The sequence below is a fragment of the Argiope bruennichi genome, chromosome 4 (genome assembly GCF_947563725.1).
Source record: "Argiope bruennichi chromosome 4, qqArgBrue1.1, whole genome shotgun sequence".
NCBI lineage: Eukaryota > Metazoa > Arthropoda > Arachnida > Araneae > Araneidae > Argiope > Argiope bruennichi.
The window spans coordinates 18,319,629-18,338,031 of NC_079154.1; the positions used below are offsets into that span (position 1 = coordinate 18,319,629).

The 18,403-nt window shown below is 29.8% G+C and overlaps 1 protein-coding gene across 1 annotated transcript in view; it reads left to right on the forward strand.

Moving 5' to 3' along the window:
* The first annotated feature begins 360 nt into the window (after positions 1-360).
* The window catches only part of LOC129965396 (bcl-2-related ovarian killer protein-like), a 44,709-nt gene continuing 26,666 nt past the window's right edge, over positions 361-18,403 (forward strand). Inside the window, exons 1-2 of the mRNA XM_056079241.1 lie at positions 361-585; positions 11,793-12,219. Of these exons, the coding sequence (XP_055935216.1) occupies positions 413-585; positions 11,793-12,219 (600 nt within the window). The 5' untranslated portion in view covers positions 361-412. The remainder of the gene's footprint in view (positions 586-11,792; positions 12,220-18,403) is intronic.

The window sequence follows — 18,403 nt, forward strand, 5'->3', positions numbered from 1 at the left end:
ACTGTTAAAATTGAAAAACAGTTGGTATCCCCAATATAGTCTGTACACATGTTACCGTCAATATTTTATAGTTCAAAAAATTTGTATTTATTGGTAATTTATCAATTTGACAGCTAGGTTAATAATATTTTTTAATCAATCTGCTTGCCCCCCCCCCTCTTCAATCTAATGACCTAGTCGAAAATAATCCACTGTTTAAATTGAAAAACAATTGATGTCTCTCTCTCGGATGTCTCATTCTCGAAAAAAAGGAGCATCTGTTATTTATTGCAGAGCTGGAAATGGAGTGATCGGATCTCAATTCTACAGGTTAGACCCATTGATTGATCACTGCTCCATCTTCCGCGCGCGCAGCGCAGCCACCTGTTGTCGCGGAGCACGGTTCTCTGGCATTTGGTGCGCGACTCCCGCGATGTGCGCCAGCCTCTCGCTGTCCGGGTACGCGGCCGTGGCCGACAACCAAGCCGCTCTGCGACGCAGGAAGCTAAGCCAGGCCGTCGCCAACAGGCTCATCGGATGGAGGAGCTCGCAGACGCAGCAGCTGGTGGTGGAGCAGGCCAAGAGTCTCTGTGGGAAGTATCTAAGGTGAGACAAAAATATAATTATCCATTAGATAAAAACATTTGATATTTTGCGACCTTAGGCAGTTGACAATACCAAACTCCTTTTTTAATAAACCGGTTAAATGAGTTTCACTTTTTAATACATTTTAAATTTTGCCAACATGCGAATGATATATTTTTGATTCATTTTCATTTTAGTAATTATATTTGTATGTATTTGTTATTATATATCACGGTCCTTGATTGCATTGTACTCAGTTCCGTTGTACTTGTATTGCGTTGACGTTTTGTATTATCATTTAAGCAGATGCTCCGTGTTTATAAACATCGTAATAATAAAGCGGAACCCGACATTTTATCTTTTGGCAGATTTAGGCAGTTTGGGACGCTAAGCAGCGAAATGCTCATTTTTTTTAATACAACAGTAGATTTAATTTTCACATTCTCAACTTAATTGATATGTTAATTATTTATTTTATTATATTGTTTATTTGAGAAAATTCTTTAAAATGTGTTTTTATTTATTTGTTGATGAGTCACGGGCAGGAATATTGGTTATATATTCTTCCAGATAAATAAATTATTTAGATATAACTTAATGTCCGGAACTTTGACAAATTGTTTGATTTAAACTGTCTTACTCTGTGTATTATGCTCATGAAATTTTCTAATGGTGGCAATTCCATAACGCTGTTGAAAATGTAAATATAAAATTCATCTATCTTCTAAATTTGGCAGTGTTGTAACTTTTTAATTTGTTCTGTATATTGCACAGATATTAAACAGAATCCTTATCCTATAGCTTTCAACAATGGGAGAAAATGACGCGACATTTGATGAAACAGTGAAAAAGGTTGAATTTCGGGGCAAAAATGTAGTTTATTATCAAAAATTAGGTAAAGCAATATTTTTTTTATAAAAAAAATTGCTAAAATTTAGTAAAAATTCACACGATTATTAAATTCATATCATTAAAAAAATATTTTTTTAGATTTTGAAACGTTGTAAAATTTTTCTTTGTGCAATAATATTTTCAGAAGTTTTAGAGGAAAAACGCTGAAATTCAGCTTATATTTAATTGAATTCAGTTTTTTTCTAATTAAAAATTAAAAGAAATTACATTGAGGTTACATGTATGCGTCAAATTTGGTAACTATAGGTGGCAAACTGTCGGGATGGTACAGCAGGAAAAACGCACACGCACTCTCTCTCTCTCTCTCTCTCTCTCTCTCTCACACACACACACACACACACACACACACACACACACACACACACACACACACACACACACACACACACACACACACACACACACACACACACACACACACACACACACACACACACACACACACACACACACACACACACAACTTTATTATTAGTATAAATTATGACCCATGTCTCCACGGCATCCATATTTGTACATTATATTATCTCAGCAGGCTCTCGGAGTTAACAAATATTTGAATAAATAAATGAAAATGCTGAAACAAATAAGTGGACCATATTAGATAAAATATTTATATAAACGCAAAGTTTTATAAGTCATAAAATTTCCATTTTGAAATGTTTATTTATTTGATGAAAAATACTACATCTTTAGACTATTAATAGCTTTTTAATTGACCTGTCAACGCCTCTCCCGCTCCTCAGCTGCTTAATCGAAAATCCGCCACTGTAAGTGATTAATGAGTTGGAGGTTAAAATGTAATTCATTAGCTGTCAATATATTTAAATAAAGATATATCTGTGCAATAAATTATTTGGGAAAACTGTTTGTAAAATTTGGTAAAACATCATTTGGAAAATATCAGAAGAAATTATTAATGGATTTTGAAGACGGTGTTGTAGTTCTAGAGATGACATTTTCGTTAAAACACGTCTTCTTAAAATATGAGTTTCGACCTCCAAAAAGAAGAATGCAAAAGCATTCTAGCAAAAAAAAAAAAAAAAAAAAAAAAAAAATGTTTTACTTATTATTTCTTTATTAACCAATGTTTTGATGGCCGTTTTAATTTTGTAGTTATAGATACATTTGGGAGTCGCGAACAAACTTACTGGTCTATAAAAAGGAATCATATTTTTTATGCAAAAAAAAAAAGAAAAAAAAAGATAGCGAATAAAAAAAAAATTAAGAATCCAGGTTTAAAAGAAAATAATTTATTTAATTCTAGAATATGTCCTCATGGTCCATTTTGAGAGATAGGCCATGAGAGCATATTAAAAATATTGTTGATTTGGTTTTATTATCCAATTTTACTTTCTAATATTAAACAGTATAAAGGGACACTTTGTGTGAATATTTTAACGATATAATTGTATTCTTCAGTATTTGAATTTTGACCTTATAGTTTAAGAAGTCTTGAGTTAGATAATGTGAAAATGAACTTAAAATATGAAACTATTAATGCTTCATTAACTCTTATTTTTGTATTTTTACTGAAAGAAAAATTGGTAGAATAAGAAACATATCTTAAAATAGAAATATTTGTGCTAAATATTTAAGATGATGATCATTTAAAAAATAACTTGCTTTGATCAAAGTTTCATGAATTTTCTATTAATAACCATTTTTCGACTACTAAAAATTTTATCGACCCGTTTTCGCTCCAAAAATTATTTTTCGATTTAAAATACATACTAAAGCATACTATTTCAAGCATGCTAAAAGCTGCAAAACTCAACACAACATATGGTTAGATGGCCGTTTATGTTTACAACATTGGAATCGAAAATTCCAATCAACCAAACTTTTAGAATTTAACAATAGAAGTTTATCAAAACGTAAATACAATGTGAAGATATAAAAATAATGTTTTATTTAACACCTTTATTTAACATGGAATAAGATGCCCATAATTTGGAAACAACGATATTAATTTTGAACACCTAAATCATTTGGAGAAGCAACCCGCAATTTAAGATTTTCTGAATTGGATACATTTTCTAAATGTTCTTGGAACTTCAATAATTGTGTATTTGATATAAATACAAATTCATTTTGAAGAATCTAAAATTATTTCAGACATTTCCCTGCTGTAGTTCAGTGGCTGGTATTTTTTTATCCAATAAACAATTCTTGGTTGCCTTTTGTGTATTTATTTTTGCACTTCGACATCGCAAATTCACAGAAAACATGGACAAACATCCCAAAACATTTAGGATAATTCATAACATTTCACATTCAGCATTGTCACTAACAAAGAGAGAGCTGTGACTGATTGTACCAGTTTAAACACAGAACAGACATGGAAGTGAGTAAAAAACAAATGCTCTCCAGTCACTCTCAAACTATACAGTTTAGCGAGTACATGCAGCGCCATCTATTAACAATATTCATTAGCCAATTTAGCATATGAATAATGCCACAAAAATTATAATTACAAATAAAAGAATTACATGATCACCAGCTCACATCTCATACTTGCATACACTGAAATTTTTATATAACCTGGATCTGATCAGTTGCTGGATAAAACGTCTTGTCTGAATTTTGTGATATCAAACAAGTATATTTCGATAAATTGGGAGGCAGAAATGAATCAAATATTGCCAGATTTGTCTGAGTGCCCTTAACTCATATCATCATATCACATGACTGAGTAATGAGAAATAGGATAAGAAATGAATCGAATTAAATATTCTTGTTTTAATTAGAACCCTATTATTTCCCCCATGAACCGCTTCCCGTTTCACACTTTTCTCTCTCAAAAATTGCATTCGTCTATTTAAAGTCGAAGGTTAGCCCCCCCCCCCTCGCTACTTAGGACCAAGCTATATAATTTTTGGGATAAAACTAAATAAAAAAAAATCACTTATTGAAAACATCGACCTGCTGTGGTTGATGTAGATGCTGTGGTGTGTAAATAATATGCCTGTAGAAACATCTACAGGCACAACATTATACTTAGAATACCTACTGTTGATCTGATTCTGATCTAAATTCTAGATTTAGAATTTGTGGCCTTAGATGATAATTGACCAATTTCGAAGAACTATTGAGTTATCCCAATATGATCAAAGAACATAAAACCGAAAATTTGATTTAAAAAATGATATTTTATCAAATTTGTGAAATTCAGGAAAAAATAAATTATTACAGTAAATATAAAATTGACAATACAGGAAAACAGCATGTACCATAATTCGATTCTAAAAATTTCTAATGCAATTAAAAGTAACTAAAAAAAATTGTAATTTTGAATTTAGTTTGAAAAAATATGAATCCCTTTAACACTCTGTGTTTAAAATCAAATTTTTAACTAGATGTTTAACTTTTTATAAATCATACATTATATCGTTTACTGATGTCATGATCGCTCTCTTATTAATATACTATCAAACTTCAACAGCCAATGATTTTACTTCCTGCCTTGTCCTGTTTTATTATTGTAATTTACTAAATGCCATTATAAACATTCAGTATCTTATATCTTTTGTTTGCATTTGCTTTAACACATACTTTTAATGTATTGCTTCAGATTTACAATCGAAGTATTCTTTGATGGTTTCAATTTGTTCCTGCTTTGCATTAAGTTAGGTACAGGAAGCGAGTTGGCAGATGATTTGTCAGATTTATTCTCTTTCGATCCAATAAGGCCTTTACCCTTATATTAAAAACAATAAGCTCATGTTAGGTACAGGAAGCGAGTTGGCCGATGATTTTTTGGATTTATTCTCTTTCGATCCAATTAGGCCTTTACCCTTATATTCAAAACAATAAGCTTATGTTAGGTACAGGAAGCGAGTTGGCAGATGATTTGTCAGATTTATTCTCTTTCGATCCAATAAGGCCTTTACCCTTATAATAAAAACAATAAGCTTATGTTAGGTACAGGAAGCGAGTTGGCCGATGATTTGTTGGATTTATTCTTTTTCGATCCAATAGGACCATTATCCTTATTAAAAACAATCAGATTGACTTTGAGTTTTGCTTATAAAAGAGCCTCTATTGGATTATAGGCTGAAATTTCCTGACCCTTGGGTGGAATTTTAACAAAGGATGAAGCGATCCAGTTACATCAAAGATGACAAAAAATACATTATTACATTTACAAAATCATTAATTGCAAACATTATTACATTTATAGGAACAATAATTGCAAACATTATTACATTTACAGGATACCTTATTAGAAATATATTTATTAGAGGAATGGCACTTTCAGAATTTATCTACATTTAAACATTTCAACCCTTTCCTACTACCCCAACAGTAATGGTAACATCCAAATTCACAGTATCATACACGTAGTGATAGATGTCTAACCAGACCGTCGGGCTGAGTGGGGGTCACAAGCAGGTCGATTAAAAAACATTATTTTCTTAACTGGCAAATAAATAATTTTGTAAAAAATATAAATTCTATGAATGATGGCATTTTAGGATAATTCTAAAAGTAGATGTCGGATAATTTGAAATCGTAATAGATAAATAAAAATAAATACATATGTGCAAAATTAATGAATACAAAAAATATTAAAATACATCATTAGTATGTTAAAAATCAGTTAAATTATAAAATTACACTGACCATCCTATCAAAAGGGTTTCATAATACGAATTTCCTGGTTTTGCAAAATTAACTAGATTAGCGATTGCATGCCCAGCATCAGAGACACATAATAAAGACCAGCACACTATATGCTCTTCTAACATTCAGTAGATTTACATATCAGATGCGGTTATCGTACAGTCAAAGTCAGACGATTTGGATTAAATATCTCTGAAATTAGATGTCAAGTGAAGTGACTAACTGAAAGCATTGACGTAAAATCTTGAGGAAAGAAAGCTTCGTAGCTTATAGTAAAAAGTATTAGAGAAAATAAGAATTTAGAAATTAATGCAAGTTGTATCTTAATTTAAATACAGAAATTCTTTAACATTACTTTCAATAAACGTTTATTACAGTATTAATTAAAAATTTAGATTATTGTGTGCGTATTTTTGTCTTTTGAGAATATTTTTCATTTATATTAAATCAGTAATTCCTTAAATTTCATTTTCTCTCCTTCGCATGCAAATGCAGAATGTATATTAGCCATCTTTCTTCTGTTCATGGATTATATCCATCACTATGTTTACTTTCCCTTGCAACAAACTGCAATTTGTTGATGTGTATAGATATCTGAATTTGACAACGGCGTTAACTAAAACAAACCATTTCTATTCTTAGATCAGGATTCGTAAGTTCTTTTTTTTTGGTAGATTCTAAAAGCTCTTATGTTTCCTCCGATCATCCAGCGCCGAAAAAGAAGCCGATGAAAAAATATGGAGAAACGCGGTTTTGTTTTTATTTTAATACGAAATGACTGATTAATGAGGATTCATCAGATATTAATTGCGAAAAATTCTTTAATCAAGAAACAAGCCGAATACTTTTTTGTTATTATTTAGTGGATATAAGAATAAAATAAATTGATACATAATTTGTTTTGAATTTAGGATGTTTATAACTTTTTTTTATAGCTTATGTCAAATTATTTGCAAGATGTTTTTATTATGACAATATTTATAAGCTGAAATACAATTTGTGAATTGCGCCTTGCGACATTTCTGATTAAAAAAAATCCTTTTAAAAATCTTCACAAAATAGATAATTGTATTTAAGGAATAAAATTTGGCGTGTAGTTACTTCTTACTAGTAGGTGATCTTATGAGAGAGTTTTCCAAAATTTTAATTAGATTTTTAGTTAAAAAATTAATCAAAGTTCTGATAGTAAGATAGCCGATTTACTTTCATATTTCAGCACGTTTTTAATGAGTTAATGATTTATTTTAGGTTAATGTTTTTTAATTTTGTGAATATGTACTTATGTTAGTATGTGGTTCACATGACTTCAAACTATCAGATGTCTAAGTCTATACACAATATTTTTTGAATAATGCTTCATTGTTTATAAATATTATAATAATTAAGTGGACGTAATGAAATATATAATTACCTAGTCAATTACTTGGTAAAGTGATAGTATTATCCTAATATTTTATCATCCATTGAATTTGCATTTTTTCTCATACTTATTTCGTAATTAATTCAAACAGAATTTAGCCGACGAACCATCTAATCTGCCTAGTTGAAAATTGGCCATTACTCCACCACATGGTTTTTGAAAAACAAAAATTGTTTATGAGTTCATAGTAACAAAAATTAAGTATTGAAAAAAAAAAAACACATGCAGATCAGAAACAAAATAACTCAACAAACTGTCATCATCGAACAGATAAGGGTTTAAATTTTGAAAAGGTACAAAAACAAGTTTGAATTTTTAAAATAATGACCAGAAAACAATCAGAAAAAAGAAATCAAAAAGTAACATATCATTTCATTAGTAGAAAAGTCAATTTCTTAAATTTTTAGAATACTTTTTACTATTCCAACGGAGAAAATGCTAAGTAACGCATAAAGAACAGTAATTTCTGACCACACGTTGTCAGTGATATTTTAATGTGGAAATATACGAGAAACGTTAAATATGTGGTAAAGCGAGAAGTCCGGAGAAAAATGGTCGCGATTTTCCATTTATTTGCTGGCAAATTTAGAAAATTTTAATATAAATTAAACAAATAGGAGTTGTCTCTCCAAAACTTTCTCGCACACTCTCTAATAAAGTTAATATTCCCGCTTTCTCTATGAATAAAATTATGGACTTATGTAAAGCTGTGAGCACCACTAAAGCTTAGAATTTTACTCTCAGAGTTCCAGACATGAGCGTTGTGTGCTTCGTATTATAGTAAAGATTGTATATCAATGGAATGGCATTGGCGAAAAACAGTTACGGAATATCTATTTGTGGCGTGAACCTAACATGCGATCGTTGGCTCATTGGCTATTTTTTTTCTGGGTGTTTAATCATTGACACGCGATTAATATACAATTACCGAAAAATCGAATGAGTACCTTGAACGCTTTTTTACCAATTGGTACAGAACTATAATTTTAGTAACGTCATAACTTGAATTTCACTAATTAAAGACATTGCATTTTTTAAGTTATTGTATTTGTATACATTCGAAAGTACAAACTAAAAGACAGTTATTTCATTGTACAAAATTTAGTACAAATTTGATAAAAATGTGTATTTTTAATTCTAAAACTGTGCACCAAATTTTATCTATCAAGCTCTTTGCGTTTTTTAGCTATCATGTTCACTTGTACATGTACTCACTTGGACGAATAACAGATTTACATTCAATGAGTTTATTCAGATTTTGATATAGTTCTATAAATTTGGTGTTATGTTCATTTAGCATTTAATTCAAAGCATTTGAAGTTATCGAGTTCACAGACGGACAGACAAAAAATATAAAAATGTGTTTTTCGAACTCAGCTAGAACTGAAACGGAGAAAGTCATCAAAATCTCGAGATCATTTTTTTTATTATAATGTTTTTCTTTGTATACTTCATACACAAGAAAGCAGAACTGAATTTTGAGTTTATGGTAAAAGACTATGTATATTTGTTATCGTTTCGCCAAGAAAAAAAATATTTTCTTTGAGATCTTAATCGATGGGTAAAGCGTTGGGTAAACAGAAGCCATCTTTCAAAATGTCGTCGTCAAAATCCCAAACATTGAGTAACATGCACTATTTATCATCTGCTTCATCTCGAGAAACCATTAAACTAGCTAACTACAGCTTATCTTCTTCCGTGTACTAGATTGGAACAACTCTTGCCTAAACTGATAAGGGTGAGGTCAACTGCTCAAATCTCGTTTACTGATATCAAAACATTCAGGTGATGTTTACTTTGAAATTGACTACTGAGATTCCTCCCATGGCGTTACTCTCGCATTTAATTTATATTTACTTCTTCGGGTTTTTATTTCTTCTTTATGTAATTTTCTCCGGAATAAGCTAATGATTTCGCATTCTTCTATCGTTGATTTCGTTTACATTTATTACGTTGGAGGGGACTATATATGGACATTTTATGTAGTCTTATTGATAAGGTTATGTTAGGCTTAATACAGATATTTATATTTTATGAAAAAGTATTGTCTTAACTTTTTTTCATTTATATCCAATGTTCTAATTTTTTTTTTTTTTTTTTTTTTTTTGCAATTTTCAAGATAAACAGACGATACTTTGTGTCATAGCCTTGATTTTTTCGATTGCTGAATTAAGAAGGAAACTTTGCATATTTTTTATATCAGACTAATATAGAAGAATTAAGGAAGCTAGTCATGCATATGTTACAAAATATTTTTTGTTACAGCTTTGTTTCAATTCCTTACTGATAGTTTGATACGGTCAACGTTGATATAATTATTAATATTTGATCTTTAAAGTAATAACTGGATGCTGTACTCAAATACACATTTTGAGTTATAGATATGTTCACAAAAATGTTACAGCAGACATTTTAATACAACCTTTTTCTGAAAATAAGCAATACAACTATACTAATAGTAAAGATGAATATATAAGATTGTGTGTATGTGTATTGGCGCTTCACAGGCCAGACCTTTTGGCTTGCAGTTCCCAAATTTGGAATATACATACCTTGGAATGTAGAAATGTGCAGCTCGGAACGTTTTTCTTGAAATTTTATTTAAAAATAAAACCGAATTTTGGCCTTTTACACGATAGTTTCTGAAAATATTATTGCACAAAAATTTTACTCCGTTTTATCCTCTTTATAATGAAATGATCTGAATAATCTCGTAAATGTTTGCTGAATATTGGCAATTTTTTTTAAAAAAATTTTGCCTGATTTCCAACTATACATTGTTGCCCTGAAATTCAAATCGTTTTCATTATTTCATCAAATATTCAATTGTCAAATTTTCTTACTTTGTTGGAAGCTAAACGAGAAAGATTTCAGGAAAATTCTGTAGTTTACAAGACAAATAAAAAATGTGAAATTACAATATCGCAAAATTTAGAAGAGAAATGAATCGAATATTTACGTTTTTAACAGAGCTACGATGTTGTGGGACTGTTTTTTCCATTAGAAAGATTCATGTATACGATAAACAGAACTTATGTAAGACATTTAAAAGGGCACAATTTCAAAGTCTGGCAATTTGACAGTATCATAATCATGAAGTTATATCTAGAACCGATTGAACTGAAATTAAATATAACCAGTATCCAAGTAGTCACCTGATGCGATTAATTATAAATATTTTGTTGTTTAACAATGACAGTAGATTAACTTTCATATTGAAATTTTAGCATACTTAAAGACATTTTTCATACATTCTAGTTCATTGTCTGTGAAGATTGAAATTTAAATTTATTATATTATTAAAGCTTTCCAAATATAATGCATAATTTTAAATGCGTGTGTTCAAGTCTATGAATTTTTTATAATGAAATCTAAATTCATATATTCAAGTTTATTATCAAAGAATAATTTGATTTAAGCTGAATATATGTATAAGCTTCTAAAATGTAAAACATGGCTTACAGTGTGTGCGTGTATTCACGCCTCTGAATACTTAAGGGACCTCAAACCTATGAATACCAAAGAAATTATTAAACAGTTATATTTAATGCTTTGTTGGACATCATCTTTTATTTATTTACAATACCAACTATTCATACAAATGATTATTTGCATGAAATTTTATCATTGCTTAAAACATTGATTCCCAAACTGTCGGCTGAGACAAGATCTTGATTGTATATATATTTTTCCACAATTTGCAACAATGTCATATGGGCTCAAAATGTTCATTAAGCCACATGATATTAAAACGGTAAAACAAAGCACAATACTCAAACAAGAGACTGGTGTCGAATAGCAGAAAATGAAAAGACAAAATTATTGCCTTTTCAACGCCGGATGACGCATCTAAAAAGCACTACTCCAAGTCTGCGATTTCACTTACGGTTCCATGTGATGCCTCAGATAATGTCCAGTTAATCTGAGCTATTTTACTATGATGGTTCAGTTCATTTGTGTATGCATTTATTTCGAAGCAGTTCATTGTATATTCGGCTCGTTATCATTTGTACAAACATTTATTATATTTAATAATAAAGATTAATTTCTTCATCAAATTTCTTTTGGGTCCATAAACCTCTTTCGGAAAGAGCTCGCGTTGTTCGTTTTTGTAAAATAATCAATGCTTTTGGAGAGGAAGTTGATTTAGTTAGATTCGGTTTTTCGAGTTTAGGATCGCTTGGATTAAAGTATTTTAATGATTTGATGCAGATTAGTTAAACAAATTGTTTTACTTTTCTTTAATTGTACAAAATCTTGTTTCTTCCAGGGCTAAACTAAGAAGCTGCGCTCTTCTTCACAAGAAACTGGGTCTCCAACGCTTGAAAAGTGTGAGCCATCTACCTTCTTCAACTCCATGGTCATGCTCAGAGGTGGCCATGGAGCTTCGAGAACTTGGTTTGGAAATGGAAAGAACGCACCCAGAGCTTTACCAGAGCGTCATTGAAAACGTTGGCCTCTATTCTCTTCCCTCAGAATCTGGGGTGCAGAACCTGCTCCATGCCCTTGCTGCAGAGCTCTTTCGTGAAGGTCAAATCACCTGGGGACGGATTGTTGCTCTCTATGCCATGGCCGGAGCCTTGGCAGTGGACTGTGTGAAGCTGGGTCATCCTGAATTTGTGCTGGGACTTGTACAGGTGGTTGGTAACTGCGTCGAAAGGGACCTGGGATCTTGGATTATACAGCAAGGAGGATGGGTAAGCCAATGTTTCAAATAGTTCTCGATAAATTTTCGTTCTAAGTTTAAAATTTCTCGATTTTTAAAAAAAAAAGAATTCAGTTATGAAACTGATTCGAAATTGATATTTTGTTCATTGTAATACTTAATAGTTTTTTTAACCTTTATGTTCATTTTGTATAGTATACCATACATACAACTTTATAAAAACATACTGCCACTATAAAATAATTTTTAACTTAGCTTTATTAAACACATGACATTTCTAGGTGTTTATTTATACTTCAAAAATAAAAATAGTAGTTTATCTGTCATAATTTTAAATCAGTTGTGAAAAATAACCGTCAAAAAGCAATCTTGTCAGGATAAGGGTTAAGAACAGCTACGAAACCGATTTGAAATTGATATCTTGCTCATTTTTAAGAATACAACAATATGTTACCATTCTAATGTTATAATTATTTTATAACATTAGATATACTGATTTGACTAATGTTATATTAACTGATAATGTAATATTATACTGATTTGACTAATGTTATATAATGATGTTGACTAATTTGACTACTGTTATATAATGATGTTGACTAATTTGACTACTGTTATATAATGATGTTGACTAATTTGACTAATGTTATATAATGATGTTGACTAATTTGACTAATGTTATATAATGATGTTGACTAATTTGACTAATGTTATATAATGATGTTGACTAATTTGACTAATGTTATAATTATTTTATTAAGTTAGTGATATACTAATTTATTCATGTTATAATTCTTTCTTTTCGTCATTTATTGTTCGTTATAGTTTTTATTTGTTGTTCTAGATTCTTAGCAACAAATTAAGATAAATTAAAAAAAATTTCATATAAACTTACATCTATTTTACAATGGTATTAAATAGCTTGCTTCTATTGTAATGTATTTCGATTCCAATATATTTACAAATAAATGCATTCTATATGATATTGTAAACAAATTTAGAAGAGATGTTTCAATGTTATAAATTCATCATGTTTTTGTTGCTTTTTCTATGGACATTATAAATTTAAAATAGCTACAAATTTATTAATTATAAAATGTATAATATATTTACAAATCAAATCTTTCAAACGCTTTTCTTATAATACTTTATTACTATTTTTAAAATAAGTATTTATTTTAAATTTAATGAATTGAAGTACTTTTATTATTAATGTAATATTTTTCAATGAATAAATTATTCATTTTCTACTTTTATTATTTGAAAGGCAAAGTGCAAAGTGGTTGTCAACAACGTTAAGGCTGTTTGTACTGCAAAAAAAAAAAAAATGATTCTTCAATAAATTCATAAAATTTTACATACGAATCAGTTAATTATACACTACAGTTAAATAATGTAAATTAATGTACATTTGTTAATTATTAAAGTACCAGATAAAATACAATATGTATAGATTAAAATAGCAAAATAAATTATTATTTAGCCAACTTAATGTTAAGGAATTATTATGACTTTTTTCAACATAACAATCATTAATAAAGAGTTCTTTTTAAAGATTTTGCATTATGAGTAGTAATTGTTTAATAACGCTATTTTTGTCTTATTATATTATTATATATATAAATTAAACGCTACTATTTTGAAATTAAAGCACTTTGTAAATCTAAAATATTTATTAAGTTATCTTCTAGAAAACATTTTAAATAATATTAATAGTTAAATAAAAATATTAATATTAGTTTGCTTGATAGAAAAATGCTTCAAAGATTTATTCGATGCAACATATTTATTCAATGCAATTTCAACAACATATTTCAACAACAGCAGATTAGAATTCTGTTTTTGTTGTTTTCGTTTTCTGCCGTGTATTTGTCATGTTTATCGTCACATTTGCGTTGTTAGAAAGTGTATTTGTTCAGCAGTTAGTGATTTCTGTGTCCCAAAATGCAAATGTATTTCGCCACATTTTCCTGTTACGTATGATACATATTTCAGGAATGATTATTTTTTTTTCTGAGAAAGTTTGATTTTCAACTTACGTCACGATTATTTGAATAATGTGAGTCATTTCAAATGTGTTTTACAAAATAAAACGTAATTATTTTGAAACCTTATTGAATTTTTTACAATTTGAAGATTTACTAAATACATTTTTTCATTCAAAAACAAACAAACGTGAAAAGAATATAAGTTTAATGCTCTCATTAATAAAAATATTAATAATTAAATAGTATTATTAATAAAAATATTAATAATAGTATTATTAATAAAAATATTAATAATAATAGTATTATTAATAAAAATATTAATAATTAAATAGTATTTAGCTTGATTCAGCTCCAGCCTTGAGATTATATTTGTCATCATTTGTAAGAAATTAACATAAGAATTGTCATCATTTGTAAGAACTTAATTTAAGAATTGTCATCATTTGTAAGAACTTAAGAATTGTCATCATTTGTAAGAACTTAAGAATTGTCATCATTTGTAAGAACTTAAGAATTGTCATCATTTGTAAGAACTTAATTTAAGAATTGTCATCATTTGTAAGAACTTAATTTAAAAATTGTCATCATTTGTAAGAACTTAATTTAAGAATTGTCATCATTTGTAAGAACAAAGAATCACGAAAATAATTCAACAATTGCGTTTATATTATTTTCAATTTGACTGGATGATTATCACGATGGGTAATTTGTAGTTTTCATCATGCGTTAAGACGGAAATTATTTCAACGTTGTTTTCCTTTTCAAAGATGTGCGATTAAAATTATTATAAAAAGGAATAAAAGGTTAACATTAAAAAAATCCATTATGTCGTTTAGTAATTAATATTAATAATTAAACAATCTCGAGGATTGCATTGATATTGACTTCCATTCGATTAATCGAATTATTAAGATGAATAATCGATTAATTAATGCGATATTATTTCAATATTGTTTTCATTTGTAAGAACTTGGAAATATATTATAAAAAAAGAATAAAAAGTAAAATATAAAATAAATTCTATATATATTGTTATGTTATTAATTAAACAAACTCAAGAATTGCATTTTTAATAAATTTCATTGGAAGAAGGTCAGTTTTTTTTTTCATTCCATTGGTTTCCAGTTGACTTCCACGATGAGTAATTGGTAACTTTCATTAAGGTTGCCAATTGTATATCTCATGAGTATTTGGTAATCTTTATTATAAATTAATGAAAATTATTCCATTGTTATTTAAGTTTGTTACGGTAAAATTAAAACTATTATAAAAATGGAGAGTAAAACGTAAAATCAAATATAAATTCTTTATATGTTAAGTCAATATGAGTTTGACTCATGGGCTAACATCGTTTTTTAATATTATTAACCTGTTAATTGTTTTTGTTTCATTAATGTCTAATTTGACGACACCTTTCAATTCAGGAATTTAATTAAGAATAAATAGAATGAGGTGTTTATGGGTTATGTGTAATTTTTGCATCGATATATAATGTTTTTGAACACACCCGTACTTAATATCCCGTACGACACACGGACGCGACAATTAAGGGATTAATACAAGTGTATTAAAATTAAGGGATGGTTGGGGGGGACGAGGAGTAATGAAAAATAAAAAGATTAATTGAAGAATAGGAATGAATATGAAAGTTGGCAATGTTGGCATAAAAAATGAAGTTATCTAAATACATGGGATTTTAATATTGTCACGAATATGTAAAGAACAACGCCGTTAGTTTAAACAACCAACTAGATTTATTGGAACGAAGCAACTCGCAACAGCACGAGACTGAGAACTTACCTATCACTGATGGGACTCAGCTTTTATACACATATAGAATATTCGGGAACAATCCATTTGGATTATTTAGAAAGATCTAGAACCTTCCAGATCTTGGATAAACAATAGATAACAATTTAAAATAAAGGATTCCAGTCTTTGAATAAAACATCGTGTCTGGGATTCGGCCCGTGGACCAACGAATTAGAAATGAGATGCTCTGCCGATTGATCCACGGCGATTGCTAGTTGTTCCGATTTGTGTGGCAATATTATGAATCTCGATTTATATAAAATGTTTTGTTACATTTTAACATTTTATTTTCAGTTTGATTCTTCTAAATATGATAATTTTCTGCCAAATAACACACGAAAATGTATTGTTAATTACTCTAAATGCCTTTTCATATATTATCTGTAACGAATTCAAAAATATCTTATATGGAAACTGGTAAAATGTCGACGCTTTTGTGTGGGTGTGGGTGTGTGTTCGATCGCAAAATGTGTTTCCGCGCGAAAGCCCAATCGCTCTTTCTCCTAATGGTTTCTGCTCATTGGGTTCAGATGATGCACGCTCTTTTCATTCGGAGTGTGCCATCCATAGCAGCAAACCGCATCTCCGACTTCCAGAAAACCGAGATCAAAGAATTCCTCCTTCCTTTCATTGCTCTCCGTACACAGAGCTGGGAACACATAGATGGGTTGCCATGGTAACTCATCCTCCTGCGCTCTCGGGCATCCTCAATGGCGGATGCGAGATCCATGTTTCCCAGCTTCCGTTATCTCCCAGCGTTAGTTGTTTGACTTGTTATGAGGGATTATTTCCCAGCGCAGAGGGTGACGCCTCACCTTTCAGTTAATAGCTTCCGCCTGACGCCTTGTCAGGGATTGATTGGTTTTGCCGCCCCCTTTTTTTATTAGGTGGAGATCAATTGCCTGATCGGATGACGCTTTTTAAAAGAACGGGGTGAAAATTAGCATATGGATATTGGAGCGGCGTTGTTTTTGACGCTTTAACGATTTTATGTACTGGCTCTATTATATTTTTTCTGCCTCTAGTTTATCTTTTCACTATAACTAAAAAGGAAGTAGATATGGAGAAAAAGAAAATAACAATCAAAATTTTGTTTAATCTATATTTGGAATACTGCGACTTTCATTTGGCGTCATTTAAACACGACAATTAAAACACTTTAACCCTTTCTAGGGCCGTGGGAAGTATGCTTCCCACCAAATTTTCAATCCTTGTATGAATTTATGTAGGTTGGTATAAGTTCCGACAAATTTTTTTAGAAAGACAGAAACTTAGATGCTTTAGTTCTTTATTTTACACAAAATGATGGGTCTTTATTTGATACTTAATTATTAATTATCCAAATTAATTAATTAATCAAATTAAATTTATCTGATAAGCTAAATGAATCCATTTTCTTATTCTAGTTTCAAGCCTAAAAATATTTTAATATAATATGACTAGAAAAAAATGGCCCTTTAAAGGGATACAAAAGAACATGGTTCACAATCTGCAGCATCCCTTGCAGTCAGACAGCAAATAGATGAATTAAAAATAAGTTTACAAACATGAATATGATATGATACAACCAATCGCAGTACTAGAATACTGCCATACTTCTGTCTAAGAAAAAGAAACAATCCCATTTCGTAATTGCAATCGAAAGACCTTATTTGATTTTGATAACAATCTTATTATTATAAATATTGCGATAAGAGCTTATTGTTAATATTGCTATAAGAAATAATAGTATCATAAAGTAAAAATATAACTGGTATATTTCCAATTTACTTTTGAGCAAAAACTGTTTAAATGAGTGGGAGTGATGTCTTTGAAACATTCATGACAATCCCTAATGTAATTATCCTCCTTTCTCTCGCCTAAAAATTGTAGACCTCGGGCATGGCCATCAGCAGCATAAAACGTATATAAACATATTTTTATTTTCAGTGCCTTATATATAAGAGTTGTGGTTTTCGTATTGTTGAGAAGAAACTGAGTATGTAATTTATACTCTTATATAGAACGTTGACAACAAAATCTGACGCAGAGCTGCAATTTTAGTAAAAAACTCTTATATTAAATTTCATTTATTTAAGTTGTTTTGATTCTGAGTTATAGTATTTTCATCCGCGGGAATAGAGAATAAAACTTAGTGAACCAGCAAGAGTGGTCTTTCCAAAACTTTCTGACATACAATCTAATAAAGATGTTATCTTATAAAGGAAAAGAAGATTATTAATTCATAACTATTGTACGCTTGTATAACACTGACTTACAATAGTTATGAATTAATACCCTTTGGCGTGAATTTAGCACTTTTTCCGAATCTATCGTGTCATTCTTGGCGAGGTATTTGGCGGTTAATCTCTGGCATGCGTTTAATTGTTCCCGAATCGAATTTATGTTAAACACATTTTTCTTAATTGATTGATA